The following is a 14640-nucleotide window of genomic DNA, read 5'->3' as shown; positions in this document are numbered from 1 at the left end:
CAAGTGTGGACAAAATAGTCGTAGTCCGATGACCCTTTTGAGATCCACGTCCTCCTGCTGGTTAGGAGTCAAATCTGAACATATGTGCACCATCTTAAAATGTTGGAATTGTCTTCCACTTTACCTCGATCCATGAAGCTATCATTGCATTGGTAATGAGTTCATCCATCAAATGTATCTTATTCTGCAATTTGATGTCGGCTAGTAGAGCTGTAAACGGTATTCCCTTAACAGTTGTTCCACTTGTGTCCAGTAATAGTAAGCACTGGAATAGGTAAGTAATTGCAAGTCCTAGAGTGCAAGTCCAAATCCATCTCTGTATATCTGATTTTATCACCATATTAAGGGGCCATTTTGGTGGAGTCACCAAGTATTGTACGACACTAAATATCTGATACTGTCTGCATCCCATTTCTGTTTATAACCATGCAAAAATTCTGCTGGTGGGTCGTAGTTCAGCGTTAACACCTGTGTTTTATACTTCTGTTATACCTTGAAAAAGAGTTAGTAATCAGTTAGTAATTTAGTGATTTTTGGAATAATTTGAATGGAGTAAGAGATAGTCAATAGTGAATCGTCAGCAAAGAGAGCCAATATTTGCTCCCCATATTTTTTTCTCTGTTTGATCCACTGGCTTAGAGTGGATCTAAGTAAAAGGTGCAAATAGAAGTAGCGATAAGCAGCATCCTTAACGAATCCCACGTTCTAATCAACGTTTTCTGTGGACTTTTATCCTCATTTTGGGGTTTTTGAACCAACTCAAAAGCTATCAATGGATTATGAAAACATACTATTTAAATTTAACAACTATAATGTATCTTGATTCATTCCAAGATAAAGTATATTTGGCTCTTATTAACCACTTGAAAGGTGAGCCACGACATTTGGACATTCTCCAAAGCAGGGGTGCCAAACTCAATCACACATCGGGGCCAAAATCCAAAACTCACCTTAAATTGCAGAAAGAACAAGATTAATGTTTATTGAACACACTAAAACTACATTTTAAAAAATAAAAAAAAAAAACTTTTTAACATAAATATAAAAAGAAAACAGGCAAAAATATTATTGCTGAATAAATCAACTCAAATATTAAATAACTTTCAACATTTTACTCTCCATAAAAATATATTTTGACAAAATGATACAAGTCAGAAATAAACTAAACATTAAAAGGAAAAAGCCCTTTACTTTTACCAGTTTATATGAAAAGTTAAGCTTATAAATATCTGAAAAGATTGTGATCTCCATAAAATATATACTGCTACTCCTTACCAGAGCGGACTGCTCAGTGGAAATGAGGCTTATGTTACCAGCGCAAGATAACATCGTTAATAACAATTATATAAAATGATCTGGTGGGCCGGCGGATCCGGCCCCCGGGCCTTAACTTTGACACGTGCAGTAAAGGAGTGAGAAATTTAAAGCCACTTGTTTCCTTCAGCTTTATGAAAACATTTTCCTTCTAAACATCTTTTATGAATCAAACAGAAGAATATTAAGCATACTATTTAAAATACACATCATTTCCCTTCACAATAAAATCCCTTTTCTTTTTTCATTTCCCTTTTGGTTTTGTAGAAATGTCATTCAAAGATCCAGTACATTTTGTCATCCACCAGTATGACTTTTTCAGTCTATTATCAAACTATACATCTTGGGATTTCATTGTTAAGGTTTGTCTTCTTTGTTGGTCTCTCGTGATGCAGCCTTCTGCGTTTTCTTCTTAACGTAGTTTTGTATGCCCTGCAGCAGAGAGTCTGAGTGGAGAACCTTTAGGGGAATGGATTGCAGTAACCAGCCCTAAAAAGACAGATTCACATCAGTTTCCTGCCTTTGAGTAAAATAATTTTTATTTGAGTCATGAAATATGTGTGAGTGGGACGTACTAGAACTATGTGACAAATACTGCCATGTGTTTTGTTTCCTGCTCGGAGGTACTGCAGAGATTTCTTTACAAAGTCTTCTGGTAAAAAGGTCACACTGTTGGGTTGCTGGTAACCTGCCATCCGAGTGCAGATCCCAAATGGAGCCACCGCCTTCAAAATAAAGTTTTCACAAGTTATAAATGATAAAACAGTAGTAGTGCTAATTCAGATTAAAAACATCGATAGTAAAATATTATAAGTTAATCAACTTGGACCTTAATTAACTTTCAATATTTTACTCTCATAAAAATATATTTTGTGAAAATTATACAAGTTAGAAATAAACTAAATATTAAAAGAAAAAACACTTTACTTTTACACCAGTTTATATGAAAAATTAAGCTCATAAATATCTGAAAAGATTTTGATCTCCATAAAATATACCCAGTTTATGCATGGCCCAATTAGTCAACTAATTAAAAAAGAAAAGTAATCAGTGATTAGTCGATGATTAAAATAATCGTTTGTGGCAGCTCTGGTCCCCACCAGCCTCTGCAACACGTGCTCAAGTGGCCACTTCCAATGAAAAGTATAAGACTTATACACACACTTTGAGCTTCCCCGTACAAAACTCTCACATTCATGCTACTCTACACAAGTTTCTACGACCGTTTTTGGCCTCTATGTACAAAAATGCGCTGCCATTGAACATGCGTTCACAGTTAAACCAGGTTGACCAATCAGGGACTTTGATTTGGTGGTGACGTATGAAGAGAGTCCATTTTATTTCAAGAAAGTGCCAACTAAATTAATAATTGCAATTATGTGACACAAAGTCTTTTGTATATTGAAATGGAGCTGTGAAAGAAAGAGAATGGAGCAAGATTTGCACCAAGCCTCTTCCAACTTAAAAAAACAAACCAAGAAAAAGAGGAAGAAGCCCCTCCCTGCTAGTCCAGTGTGAACACAATGCACGTTCAAGATCCAGTGTTTAACAGTTCTTGAATGCGGTCAAACGCCCGGTGTGAACGTAGCTTGAGAGAAACTTGAGGACAGAAATTGAGTACCTGTATAAGAATGCCTCTATCTTCATATTCTGCTTGTAGGCCTTGAGAAAAGCGCTCCACAAATATCTGTAAGAGATGCAATAAAGAGAGCAAAAAAACCTTGAAGAATTATCAAAAACAGTTTAATAGACTAATATATTTTGATATTTTGGCAACGCTCACTTTTGATGCTGCATAAAGGGTGTAGAGGGGAAACGGGATAGAAGCAATTCCAGAAGAAATGTTCACAATCACCCCTTTTCTCCTTTAGTGCCAGACAAAAAAATAAAAAAACAACAAGGTTGTCAATTCTGCAACACAAGACATAGTTTGATTCCATAAGTTACTACTATACTTAAGAAAACTGTCAAAGATACCTCTTTTCCATGTGTGGAAGAATCATTCTGCACATCTGAAAAACATTTATAGACTTAAAAAAATTGTTTTATCTAAAAAGAAAAAAATCTTAACTTCAAACTATTTAAAATACTATTAATGACAGCACTAACAATACACGCAGAACCTATAAAGATCAAATCAAGTCAAATCAAATGGCAGTAAAAAGTCCTCTAAGAAAACCACAACTGTTCATCATCTGTTCTTAATTTCTTCAAGCTGAGTAACTTTGAACACTAAGGAGTGACGTTCAATGGAGAACTTGATTTGGTTTTTTTTCTATTTGTTCTTAGACTTACAATTTGAGTTTTTAATGGTAAGTTCCAAATATGTTTTTTTAATTTAACCAAACTCAATATTATTCCTCTTTAGGTTGGGTTTGCAATCCTGGAAAGAAAAAAAATGTGTGATTTTTGCCAGATGGTGATGACCTTTTTAACACACACCTGCATTCCTGAGACCTGCCTTTAGTGAAAATACTTAAAGTAGAAATAATAGTTCTTTCTTCTTCATAACTATATTTTGATGTAATATGTAGTTTATGAGCAACATGAGAAAAAACAAAGTCAAAATTTTGCTGCTGAAACTTTTTAACACCACTTTTACAATCTTACCTTAACCATGGTTTTTACGTTGCAGTTTATCACCTTAGTAATTGTCTGTAAGCAGAAAAGTAAATATTTCTTAAATATACAATATCTGGTTACTTAATGTATCTTGTGGACAAAACAAGCAAACTTCACTCAAGGCTTCCTGACTCTTACTGACTTGGTCCAGGTCTTCAGACTCCAGAAACCTGTAGGGGATGAAGCTGGGAAGAATGCCGACGTTGTTGACTGGAGTAGAAAGAAAAAACAAAGAATCGAGGCTTTTTCAGAAAACTATTGTTGCAAAGGTTTTCTGTGAAATGCAGAAATAATGTAAACATCTAACCTAAAACTCCAACGCAGAGGTCCTTGAGCTGCTCCTCGATTTCACCAAAGATGTTTTCCTCAGTGAAGTCAGCTACGATCACCTTCACCTTTTGACCCGTGGAATTGCCTGATAGGGATAAAACTATTTGCTGCAAGCTGGGGGGGATTTTATATATGAAAAGTAGCGGTTTTGTAGACTTTTATTGCACAATGCAAACATGTTTTCATACTTATTTCCTTTGCCACTTGATCCAGTGTTGATTTGGTTCGACTCATGATAACGATGTTCATTCCTCGCTCAGCAAGCTGAAGCAATCATTTACATGCACAGAAAAGATATTTTAACCCTAAAAAACCCAAGAAACAATTTTCTTCTGAGCTTTCAAAATTGACAATTTGATTTTTTGTTTGTTCGTTTTATGTAGCACAAATTACAGCAGCCAAAACAAAAAAAAACAAAAAAAAACAAGAAAAGAAAAAAGAAAAACAAGGGTCAAATTTTACCTGTGTGTTCCCCAGGATTAAAATATAATACGGACAAATAAAAATTAAACATTTAAACAATATTACTTGCCCTGAATCTTTATATTTTATACATAAATTGTCATTAATTACACAAACAGTATTAAAGGTGTCTTAACAGTCACTTACTGCCAATGCATAAGCTCTTCCGATTCCCTCTGAGGCTCCAGTCACCACTGAAACACAAATCATTCAGCAGTTACATTTTCAAACACTGGGGGCGCTGTGAGCCACACCTGTAATATTAATCATTCTCATGTGTTGTCAGATAATTCACAGGGTTGTTTGTGTTTGTTTACTTTACAACACATTCTGTTCTTACACACTGTGCTAAAACACCATGTTCCTCTGAGCTGATAAAGAATTTTCCCCTGAACTGACAGAAACAGCTTGTTTCTGAGCTCTTAGATTTTTCCTCCTCAGTCTGATGACATTCTTTTCCCATTTATTTCCAAACTAGGAGCAGTTTCATTAAAAAAAAAAAACCTACATGCATTTAGGAAGACAGGGTGTTTTATGAACCTAAGAACAAATTGAACACCCTTTGCAGATGTGAACACGCAAACATTTTTTAACTAGATAAGGAAAGGGTAAAATAAACTGTAAAAAAGTACTATAACTTACAAAAAAAAGGAAGCTGGAGTCACCAGAATTTCACAGTAAAAAACAAAGCGTTACTTCATATGATGTTAAAATAAAAAAAAATCGTTTTTAAAGTTGTTCTCAAGTAATATTCATAGTTGTTACTGTAAAATTAAATGTATTTATGTGCAAATTTATATAGTGGTTATATGTTGTGTTTTAAGCAACAAATTATTGTATGATCAATGCTTTGATTTTTTTAAAATAAAATATTGCCTAATTTATTAAAATACATTTTTAAAAATTACACTGTTAAAATATATATTGATGTATAAATTTCACTGTTAAAATATTAATAAAGATATTTAAAGGTTATTAGCAGTACAAAATACAGTGGATAATAACTCAATACTTAAGTACAGTATTTTTTTAACGATACAAATGTGTAAAAATTGCTGGTTTTGAATATTCATAAATTTAAGGATTTTTCCCCACTTATTCAAATGTCATCTTCTGTCTTCTCTTTATTATGTTCGTAAACTATTATACATTTTAACTATATATTACAGTTTTATGCTGCAAAAATTACAACAATAACAAAAATAAACCAGTGTACCTGTGCCCCCTAAAGGAAAACACTTTTTTTTTTCCAATAATCTTTTTTTGTTTTGTTTCTGTGTACATGTTTTTCTGATCTTATGTTTTTTTTACAGCTGCAGATTTTTGGGGGGCATTGTGCTGCATGTCATGAATAATCTCCAGGGATATTCATTCTGCAAAAACACTTTATGACATTTTGGTTTTATGCAGCAGAATTAAAGTCTTGTTTTTCCACATTGGTAAAATCAATATTTTTTTTTCTAAACTTTGCCATTTCATTCATTTAACTTCTGCTTAAAACTACAATTTGCTGAGAAAAAAATCTTGTGATTCATGTGTATTTGTTTGAGTTGCACACACTTTAGCCTGAATGCTGGAAGGAAGTCTCACTTTTTAAAATGTATTTGAAATGTGTTCCTTAGCATGTGTGTTAACATATTAGAATGTCTATATAGCTCTCTTTTTATTATTTGTCTAATTGTTTGCCTTTTTATATGATAAGTTTTTATGGAAAAACAGCTTATATAAGCTTTGTACTCAATCTTTGACACTGTTGTGCTCCCAGCATGAACAATTTTAGTGTAAAACAGTCGCTTTATTTTACTAAAATATGACTTGAATATAAAACTTTAAGCCAGAAAAAGGGTTTTGTCTGTATTATTATAAATCAGGGCTAATTGTTTTTGATTAAATAAATGCTGAACATAACAAAAAATAGTAATTTTACCAATAAGGCAAAAAAAATCCCTCCAAACTTATGCAAAAATCTTATGAAAGTTGAAAAAAAAAGAACATATTTTTCATGTAAAAAAAAAAAAAAGATTTAAAATCAGTTCCGACTCTTGAATAACAATAAAGTAAGGCATAAATGCACTGTGCTGTGTGTTAATGCATGTGATTAACTGAAAAGAATTAATAAATTAATACTTATTATTGCAAATTAATTAAAGAAACAGTCCTTCTCTGCGGTTCAGGCTTCCACGGTTTGCATTAAAACATTTTGTTGGGTATTATCCCACTTATCCCACGATCAATTACAAAAGAAATAAATATTCAATCGGTTTTAGTACTTTATTTTTGCTAGTTTTTTGGCTTAGATCACTTTTTCACAAAAAGCGGACTATTTGATTCATGGTCCGGTGCCATATTTTACAATTAGATTTTACTTGGTAAAACATTGTGATTAATCGTGCATTAAAGTGCGGTTAATCAGATTTTTTTTTTTTTTTTTTGTAATCTATTGACAGCACTAGTGACAAATAAATGCTCTAAATGTTGAGTTTTGTGTGTGATTTCGTATTGAGATTATTCACAGATAATAAGAAATCGATAAATACTGTTACTAAAAAAAAAAAAAAAGCGATTAATCGTGATTATTTTTTTCCAGGTTTACGATTAATTAGTTAATTTTTTTTCAATTGATTCCCGGCCCTAGTCTCAGATGATCACAGTCACATTTTCTGAGCAGACAAAATAGATGCATTGCAATCTTTAAACCAACAAACGACAACAAAATAATAATACAACCTGCAGGGCTCTGTGGAGAGATCCAACAAAGATCTGTGCAAAGTAAGACATAAAAGCTTTACCCTGAGGTGGAAATAACCCACAGACATCCACAAGTTAACAATGAGGGCTTTCCATTCAGATCTGAGACAAGCAACCTTGGTCGGAATGTGATCTCGCTCCACCTTGAAAAGGAAATCCATGCAGTGCTTCATTGTTTAAGCGTTCGAAGTCCAACATCTAAAACTTTGCTTTTGAGAAAACTCCATTCTTTGATCACAAATCCTTTTTTGTGCTCATAGGTACTTCTTAATCTTCAGAGACAATCAGGAAATACCAACAGCAAAGCATATCCTGAAGTTATCATTAGCCAAATCTGGAAATCAGCTTGAATCAATGAAAGTCACACAATTATCACATAATTTCTGCAGTTTCCCATTGTCGCCAGTGACTTTACAGAATAAAACATAAAGAAAGCAAATAATTATACCTAACTGTAAAGATGTGATAGCAACATTTGATCAGTCCTGAGATGAACTTACAGGCCTAAAATGCACAAAATACACCCACTGGCTCCTATGTTAGCTCCACCTTGCTAGTACTGGGTTGGACCCCCTCTTGCCGTCAGAACTTCCTTAATCCTTCATGGCACAGATTCAACAAGATACTGTAAAAATTCCTCAGAATTTGAACCATGTTGAGAGGATAACACCACACAGCTGCTGCAGATCTGTCGGCTGCACTTCTATGATGCCAATCTCCCGTGCCACCACATTCCAAAGATGTTCCAATGGACTGGGATCTGGTGACTGGAGCCATTTGAGAACAGTGGACTCATTGTCATGTTCAAGAAACCTGTCTGAGATTCTCCCAGCTTTATGACATGGAGAGTTATCCTGTTATAAGTAGCATCAGAGGATGGGACTCTGTGGTCATAAAGGAATGGACATGGTCAGTAACAATACTCAGGTAGGCTGTAGTGGTGTAACCATGCTCTATTGGTACTAAAGTCTCGTTTCAGTTCCAGTATGGTACAGTTTGATCCGTTATTTTGAGCATTTCCATTGTAAAATGGACCCATTGGAAAGTTCTGACCCGTATCTCTTGAGGGCCCCCATCCGTTATAGATCCATAGAAAATTAGGACAGTAGAGGCGGAGTCGCTGTTGTCACCCTCTGATTGGACCGAAAGTGATGACGACATTAGAAAGCATCAACATAGCACTAAGCTAGCGATTCCGTTTTCCTCTTTACGGCGGTATTCTTCTTAACAGCCTGAAACCTTCTTTCAAACATTATTAAATTCCTGTTATACACAATGTACAAAAATGAAAGTGAGAAAAAGACAAGCTGCCGGATGACCTCCGTCGTTGTTGCTTCTCTACTCCCCACACTACAGTGACGCAATGACCACGCGTGCCCTGGGAAACCATCCGCTCAGTGGAAGCGAGACTTAACTGAGTGGAAACGCTCGCCAGAATGAACCGGTCCATCCCGTACTACTCCTTACTAAACTGGACTATGTGGAAACAAGGCTTAAGGGACCTGAAAATGTGCCAAGAAAATATCCCCCACACCATTACACCACCACCACCATCCTGAACCATTGATACAAGGCCATGTGATTGGCTGACTTGAAATTTACATTAAGGAGCAGTTGGAAAGGTGTTGACTGATTGATTGATTGATTGATTTGGTTTATTTTAATCATACATTGTGGACAATACAATTTAAATCATAAAGTATCTCTGATTCAGTTTGTCATCAAGTTTCAAAGTACAGAAAAAACAGATTCTTCATAACTTTATTGTAATTATAGTTTTCACCACAAACTTCCCAGAATGAAATGTATTATTTTGGCACATGTTCAACATTCCACAGTTAATATACCTAATCTGCCTCTGGACCTTTTTAATTTTACATTTTTCTTCAGGCAAATGGGTTTCTCTGAACTTTCCAGGCCCCTGGAGGCAAGCTTTAAAGGTCACAGCGAGATGCTGTTCAGTGAAAAATATGGTTTAGCATGAGGTTGTGTTGCTCATATGCGGGGCAATTGTGTCTTTTGCGAATTCATTTAACCTTGATGGAAAGCTCCACATTGTTTGCGTCCCCGATTTTTCTTACTTTCGAGTCAGTGTTTTCATGGTGTAATGGGCTGCCTGTTGCTGTGAAAGCACAGAGGGCAAAGCTCATGCACACAATGAAGGGAACGCAAAAAGCAATTTATGGAATTCAAGGCATTTTTATTCTAGAGTGTTGCTCTAAGCCATGTCTGTCCAGTGTAAAGAAAGGTTTTCCCACAGTTGCGTGGCCCTCACAATAAGTTGATTGTGCTCTGTTTACTGAAGCTTGCATTCAGCACTAATTCTTATTAAAAGGGGGAACAAATGAAAGGAAAACACTTGGAGAATTGAGAGACTGAGATCATCAGACACTCGTTCTTGTTAGGAATACTTAAACCAACAACAATTAACAACTGTAGTGGAACTGGAATCACAAGCAAAATGCTGTTAAATCACAAGAAATTAGGAAAAATCAGATTGGTGCTCAATCTATCAAATAAATGAAAGTATTTGACTTCAGAGCAGTTTATTGGCTTAAAAAAGGTATATGTATTTTAGTAAAAAGAACTTGTTACATTTTTGACATTCATTCACAAACTATTCCTGGTTTGAATCATTGACTGAAAATGAGATCTGAACCAAGTAAGTATTAGGTCACTGATAGAAAATGAGTGTCTTCTAGCTCCAACCAAATGAAGTCAATTCAGCAGCCATTTTTGCAATATAGATGTCAATGTTGGAAATAGAGATCATAAGTAAGCAGTGATTCATCTAAGTCAGTCTGAGGCTATGATCAATACGAACATTTTATTTAATCTATGTATGACTCCACTGTGTTCTGATGATGAAAATGTCGATGGTTTATTTAGAAAAATGCAATTTAAGCACATTTTTTTCACAAAAAAATGTTAAAATACAATGCATTTTGGTCTATATCCGCTAATGTAGTGTGCATCAATGCACACTGGTTTTTACAAAGAATTCTGGGAAATTTCTAGGCCACTCGATTTTGGAATTGTCGATTCGGACAGCACTACAAAATGGCGAAAGCAATAGATAGCGCACTATGTAGTGAGTAGTGAAGGAATTCAGGCTTAAGGTGAGTCCACATTTCTGTGGCAACCACTCTAGCCAATCAGGAGTGAGCTGGTTGGAAACCCACACCCCTACTACTTGAAAGCAGGCTCAGGCGAATATGCCAACTTGCATTATAGAAAATATATCATAAAAAATTGGATTAGAAAGAACATGCTAAAAAAAAAGATTAAACAAATAAAACAAATAAAATGACTGAGTAATAGGTGTTTGTTTCTCTAAAGAAGTGTATATGATTTTGACTTATTGGAGTCACTTCCTGTTTTGGAACATCAGTCTAGTTCTCATATACAGTCAATGGTTGGATGGACAGATACTCACTGTAAAAGTTGCGTTTTAAAATTTCTGTAACTGTAACTCCTCTTAAATCACAACTGATGTATTTACTGTCTGTCAAGTAAACAGAAACTGTGAAGACAGGTGAATAACTAAGATCTTTTTTGTAGAAAAACTATGAAAACAAAGGGGAATTAAACTTGATCTTGATGAAAACACGTCTGTTCCTGTGGGTTTTTTTGTGTGTGTTAACTCTAACTGGAAAAAAGTAATCAAGCTTTCCTTCCTGTTTTTGCATTTCTATTGTTCAGATGATTACATCTGTGCTGTGGTGCAGTGGGCCCTGCCCTAAGCTGGACACAAACCAGGTTGTGAGTCTGAGTCCATCACAGTCCAGTTGTGTAAGAACTGTGTAACTAAAATATTAATAAACTCAAAAAGTTTAATATTCTCTAAAGAAGATTATTTTCTTATACGCGGCTCTGGACTGATGGTTGTTTAGGATTTTTTCCTTGTAGGAAATTCTGCTGTGCAGACTCACACATTGACCTCAAGCATTACCAAATGCACACTATGAACATTGAAACAAACCATGCAGTATATCCAAATCCACTTGAAATTGAGATGAAAAAGGAAACAAACTCATGCAAATGTGGTTTGAGCTGTCAAGAGTGAAATGAAAGGCGAGAACTGAACTTCGTGCAGCCGAGAACACGCTGTTCTGATGTTTTCCTCTGTGCCAGAACGTACTGAGAGAGGGTGTTTGAAAGACAGATCAAGGGGGTCTTCTTTGTTTTGCAGAATGCTCATTTTAGCTCAGTGGGAGACGCTATAACCTCTTCAGATGATGCCAAAGAAAACCTCTTGAGCTGCAGAGGCTGTTCTGGGACCAGCCGAGGAATTTTGCAGGCGAGGCAGCTAGCAAGAAATTTAGCTGCGAGTCATCTGCTGCGTTAAAGTGACATTGTGCTCAAGTTTATAGTAAAACTTAAAGGAAAACTTGTTGCACTGGCTGTGTGGCGTGCCACAGTTTATAATGACTTCTGAACTGTCACATTGAAAGCAATTCATCAGAAAGTGCTTACTTCTCCACATCTTAAGCGATTAAATGCTCTTCACCCAGAATGAATGGATTGTTTTAGACAGTGAAGGGCTGCTCAAAAGGTTTACAAAAACAGTGTGATAAAGTCAGTACTTGTATCTTAAGATTACTTTAACAGTTATGCAACTGGTATGGAAACAAGTCTGAGCTCGAATTGTTTCTTGGATTTTTTTCTTCTAGATTCATCTTTTAAAGCATCAAACTGTAACTAATGTGTACTTTTTGTGGCCATTGCATTGCACAGTCATTTATTCATTAAACTTCTAAGAAATGCAATTGTTTTAAAAATGTAAATATAACAGCATCTTATCAACAAGTCTTAGGGACCACTCTCTGACATACTTTGAAAACAACTGACAGCAAAACAAAACAACCGCAGCTTACCTGCCCATTCACCCATAGAGGTGAAGAAGGAATCTGATATCGGAAAGCAAACTTTTGGGAAGAGCATCCTACTAAACAATAGAAGTTTAACTCCGTAGTATAGAACAACTGCTGCACCGAGAGAGATGAAAAACTGCTCAGTAAAATCCATTCTGGTGTCCGGGGCAAAAAGCCTGTCTTGCTCTGCTCTGAGTGTTTGAACGTAGTGACACTGAGCAGGAGTTACTGTGCCAGTGAACACTCCCATTGCAGGAACATGCATTGCACACATACACACACACCACGGAGACATGCTCGGCAGGGTTTGAACAAACAGGATTTGTACTCCGAGCATTTAATCTTGAATGGATCCTCTCAGCTTTTACCCGAATGACTGAAAACCTTTTTTTTCTAAGTAATTAAAACACGGTTTCACACTTTTCTGTCTAAGTGAAAGATTACCTGAAGAAACTTTAGCTGTGCCGTGAGTGCGTAGCTTGTTTTCACCATGATGGGAACTTGTTTCACTTCACTGAACCCTCATCAGCAGGTTGTCTTGTTGCATTCTTTCTCCAGCTGCGACCTGTCCTACTTTAACAACAGCGGCCAGTCACCTCAAAAGTGTTTCATTCTTAATGTAGGGGTGGAATAATCCAGATAAAAAGTGGAGTTTTAGTCTTGCAAAGATGAAGCGTTTGGAGTTCTTTAACAGTTTTTAAGGCCATTTAGAGCTCCAGAGACCCAGCTGTTTTTCTGTACCCTTTTTGACCTTTTTGTGTCTTTTTCCTCCCACTTAGAGGGAAGCTTGCTCTTCTCTCTGACCCTCCTGGCTGGTCTGTAGCACTGGGGGGTCAGGTTGTCATGACTGTGTGTCTGAGGGTAGCATTGGCTCTGCATGATGGCTGCTGTGTGGGTCAAGTTTTGGACTTCCAGGTCTGTGTAATGGTTCTTCAACAGGTGGGTTGTCCATTCTCTGTCCAGGTGGAGATCCTGCTTAATTTGGTTTGTTGTCTACCTGGATGGTGGATTATGGATCTTGTGCTAACTCCCTCTGATCCTGTGGGAAGAAATCTTGACTGTCGAAGTTTGAGAGAACCACATAAATATGGTTCTTTTAGTCTAATTTATATCAAAAAGTCAAATTCTGTGCAAATCAATCCAGCAACGAAAAAAATAAAAATCACTGACATTGGAGAACCTTTTATCCATGCATATATATTTAGAAGACACTCCTATTAAGATTGTGTTAGTAATCAAAGTTTTCAAACAGCCTTCCCTCAACTTTAATCATACATATATCCAGATGCCTGCATCCACTAACACACCCAACCAGGAGACTGGAAATTGAGTTTCAATCCATTAGAAACACGTAAATGCACCAACAAGCCATAGTAAACTGCTACTGTAACAGTGTTTACAAGCCATAGTAAACTGCTACTGTAACAGTGTTTTACAGGACTACCAAAAAAATCCATCAGGAAACTCTGCTGCTCGGGTTCTCACAAGGACATCAGTCCACTTCTGAGGTCTTTACACTAGTTACCAGTCTGCCAGAGGATAGACTTTAAAGTTCTGTTATTGGTTTATAAAGCTTTGAATGGTTTAGCACCAAAATACATGAATGACCTCTTGAGTCAGTATGCACCAGCCAGACCTCTCCGGTCATCTGGATCCGGTCTTTTATCATTTCCTAAAGTCAGAACTAAACATGGAGAAGGTGTATTCAGCTTCTATGCTCCACAGATCTGGAACAAACTTCCAGAAAACCTCAGATCAGCTGAAACACTCAGTGTATTTAAATCCAGGTTAAAGACTCACCTGTTCTCAGCTGCATTTGACTAGTAGGTATTCAACAGTTTAAATCTGCACTGTTTATATAAGAAGGTGGTGGTGGTGGTTGTTTTACCCTTTTTTGCCCTCAGCAATTTTAGATTGCTGGGTTTTGTTGTGTTAGTTTTGGGTTGGACCTTGGTAGTTCTGATTTGCAGGCTTTGTTTATTTGACTGTTCTTCAGGTAGTTTTGTTAGGCAGCAGGGAGCTGCTGAGTCCGGTCGACATGGCTGGGTCAGCAGTCTCCCTCACTTCTATTATTTTTGGCCAAAGTTCCAACTCCCTTTTGGTTTGTCTTTTTTAACCACCTGTAATCATTTGATAAATGGTTTCCCAGTTGAAAATGTATATATAAAACTCCTCACACACATGTGGCATGTACACAAACTTCAATTCAGTGACTCTAACTCAATCAGCATAGATGTATGTTGAAATCTCTACATCGTAATGACTGTTGTACATGTTTTCTTTTTCTTCT

The 14640-nt window shown here is 36.2% G+C and overlaps 1 protein-coding gene across 3 annotated transcripts; it reads right to left on the bottom strand.

The window, feature by feature from the left end:
- Positions 1–1097: 1097 nt before the first annotated feature.
- hsd17b3 (hydroxysteroid (17-beta) dehydrogenase 3) lies at positions 1098–12835 on the bottom strand. 3 transcript variants are annotated; one of them, XM_024275214.2, is made up of 11 exons: positions 12795–12835; positions 4876–4922; positions 4455–4530; positions 4244–4351; positions 4079–4146; positions 3925–3969; positions 3292–3326; positions 3098–3179; positions 2936–3001; positions 1890–2039; positions 1098–1803 (listed from the first exon to the last, which is right to left on the bottom strand). In XM_024275214.2, exons 3-11 carry the CDS (start codon positions 4513–4515, stop codon positions 1672–1674), a joined length of 747 nt encoding a protein of 248 aa, XP_024130982.1. In that variant the 5' UTR covers positions 4516–4530; positions 4876–4922; positions 12795–12835; the 3' UTR covers positions 1098–1671. The 3 variants fall into 3 exon arrangements, with proteins under 3 accessions (XP_024130982.1, XP_024130981.1, XP_036069554.1); XM_024275213.2 differs by lacking the exon at positions 12795–12835 and adding an exon at positions 12354–12567; XM_036213661.1 differs by lacking the exon at positions 12795–12835 and adding an exon at positions 7456–8951.
- Positions 12836–14640: the final 1805 nt, after the last annotated feature.

This window comes from Oryzias melastigma, linkage group LG9 (genome assembly GCF_002922805.2).
Source record: "Oryzias melastigma strain HK-1 linkage group LG9, ASM292280v2, whole genome shotgun sequence".
NCBI lineage: Eukaryota > Metazoa > Chordata > Actinopteri > Beloniformes > Adrianichthyidae > Oryzias > Oryzias melastigma.
This window is presented reverse-complemented; position numbering and strand designations above follow the sequence as displayed.

What these genes read in the sequence shown, in the direction of transcription:
- hsd17b3 (XM_024275213.2), bottom strand. Translation starts at nt 12,504, where the DNA reads ATGGATTTTACTGAGCAGTTTTTCATCTCTCTCGGTGCAGCAGTTGTT. An exon ending in CTCTATGGGTGAATGGGCAG is followed by an intron (nt 4,923 to 12,353) that starts GTAAGCTGCGGT and finishes TTTGTGTTTCAG; the next exon opens with TGGTGACTGGAGCCTCAGAG. An exon ending in AGTCTGAAGACCTGGACCAA is followed by an intron (nt 3,970 to 4,078) that starts GTCAGTAAGAGT and finishes TTCTGCTTACAG; the next exon opens with ACAATTACTAAGGTGATAAA.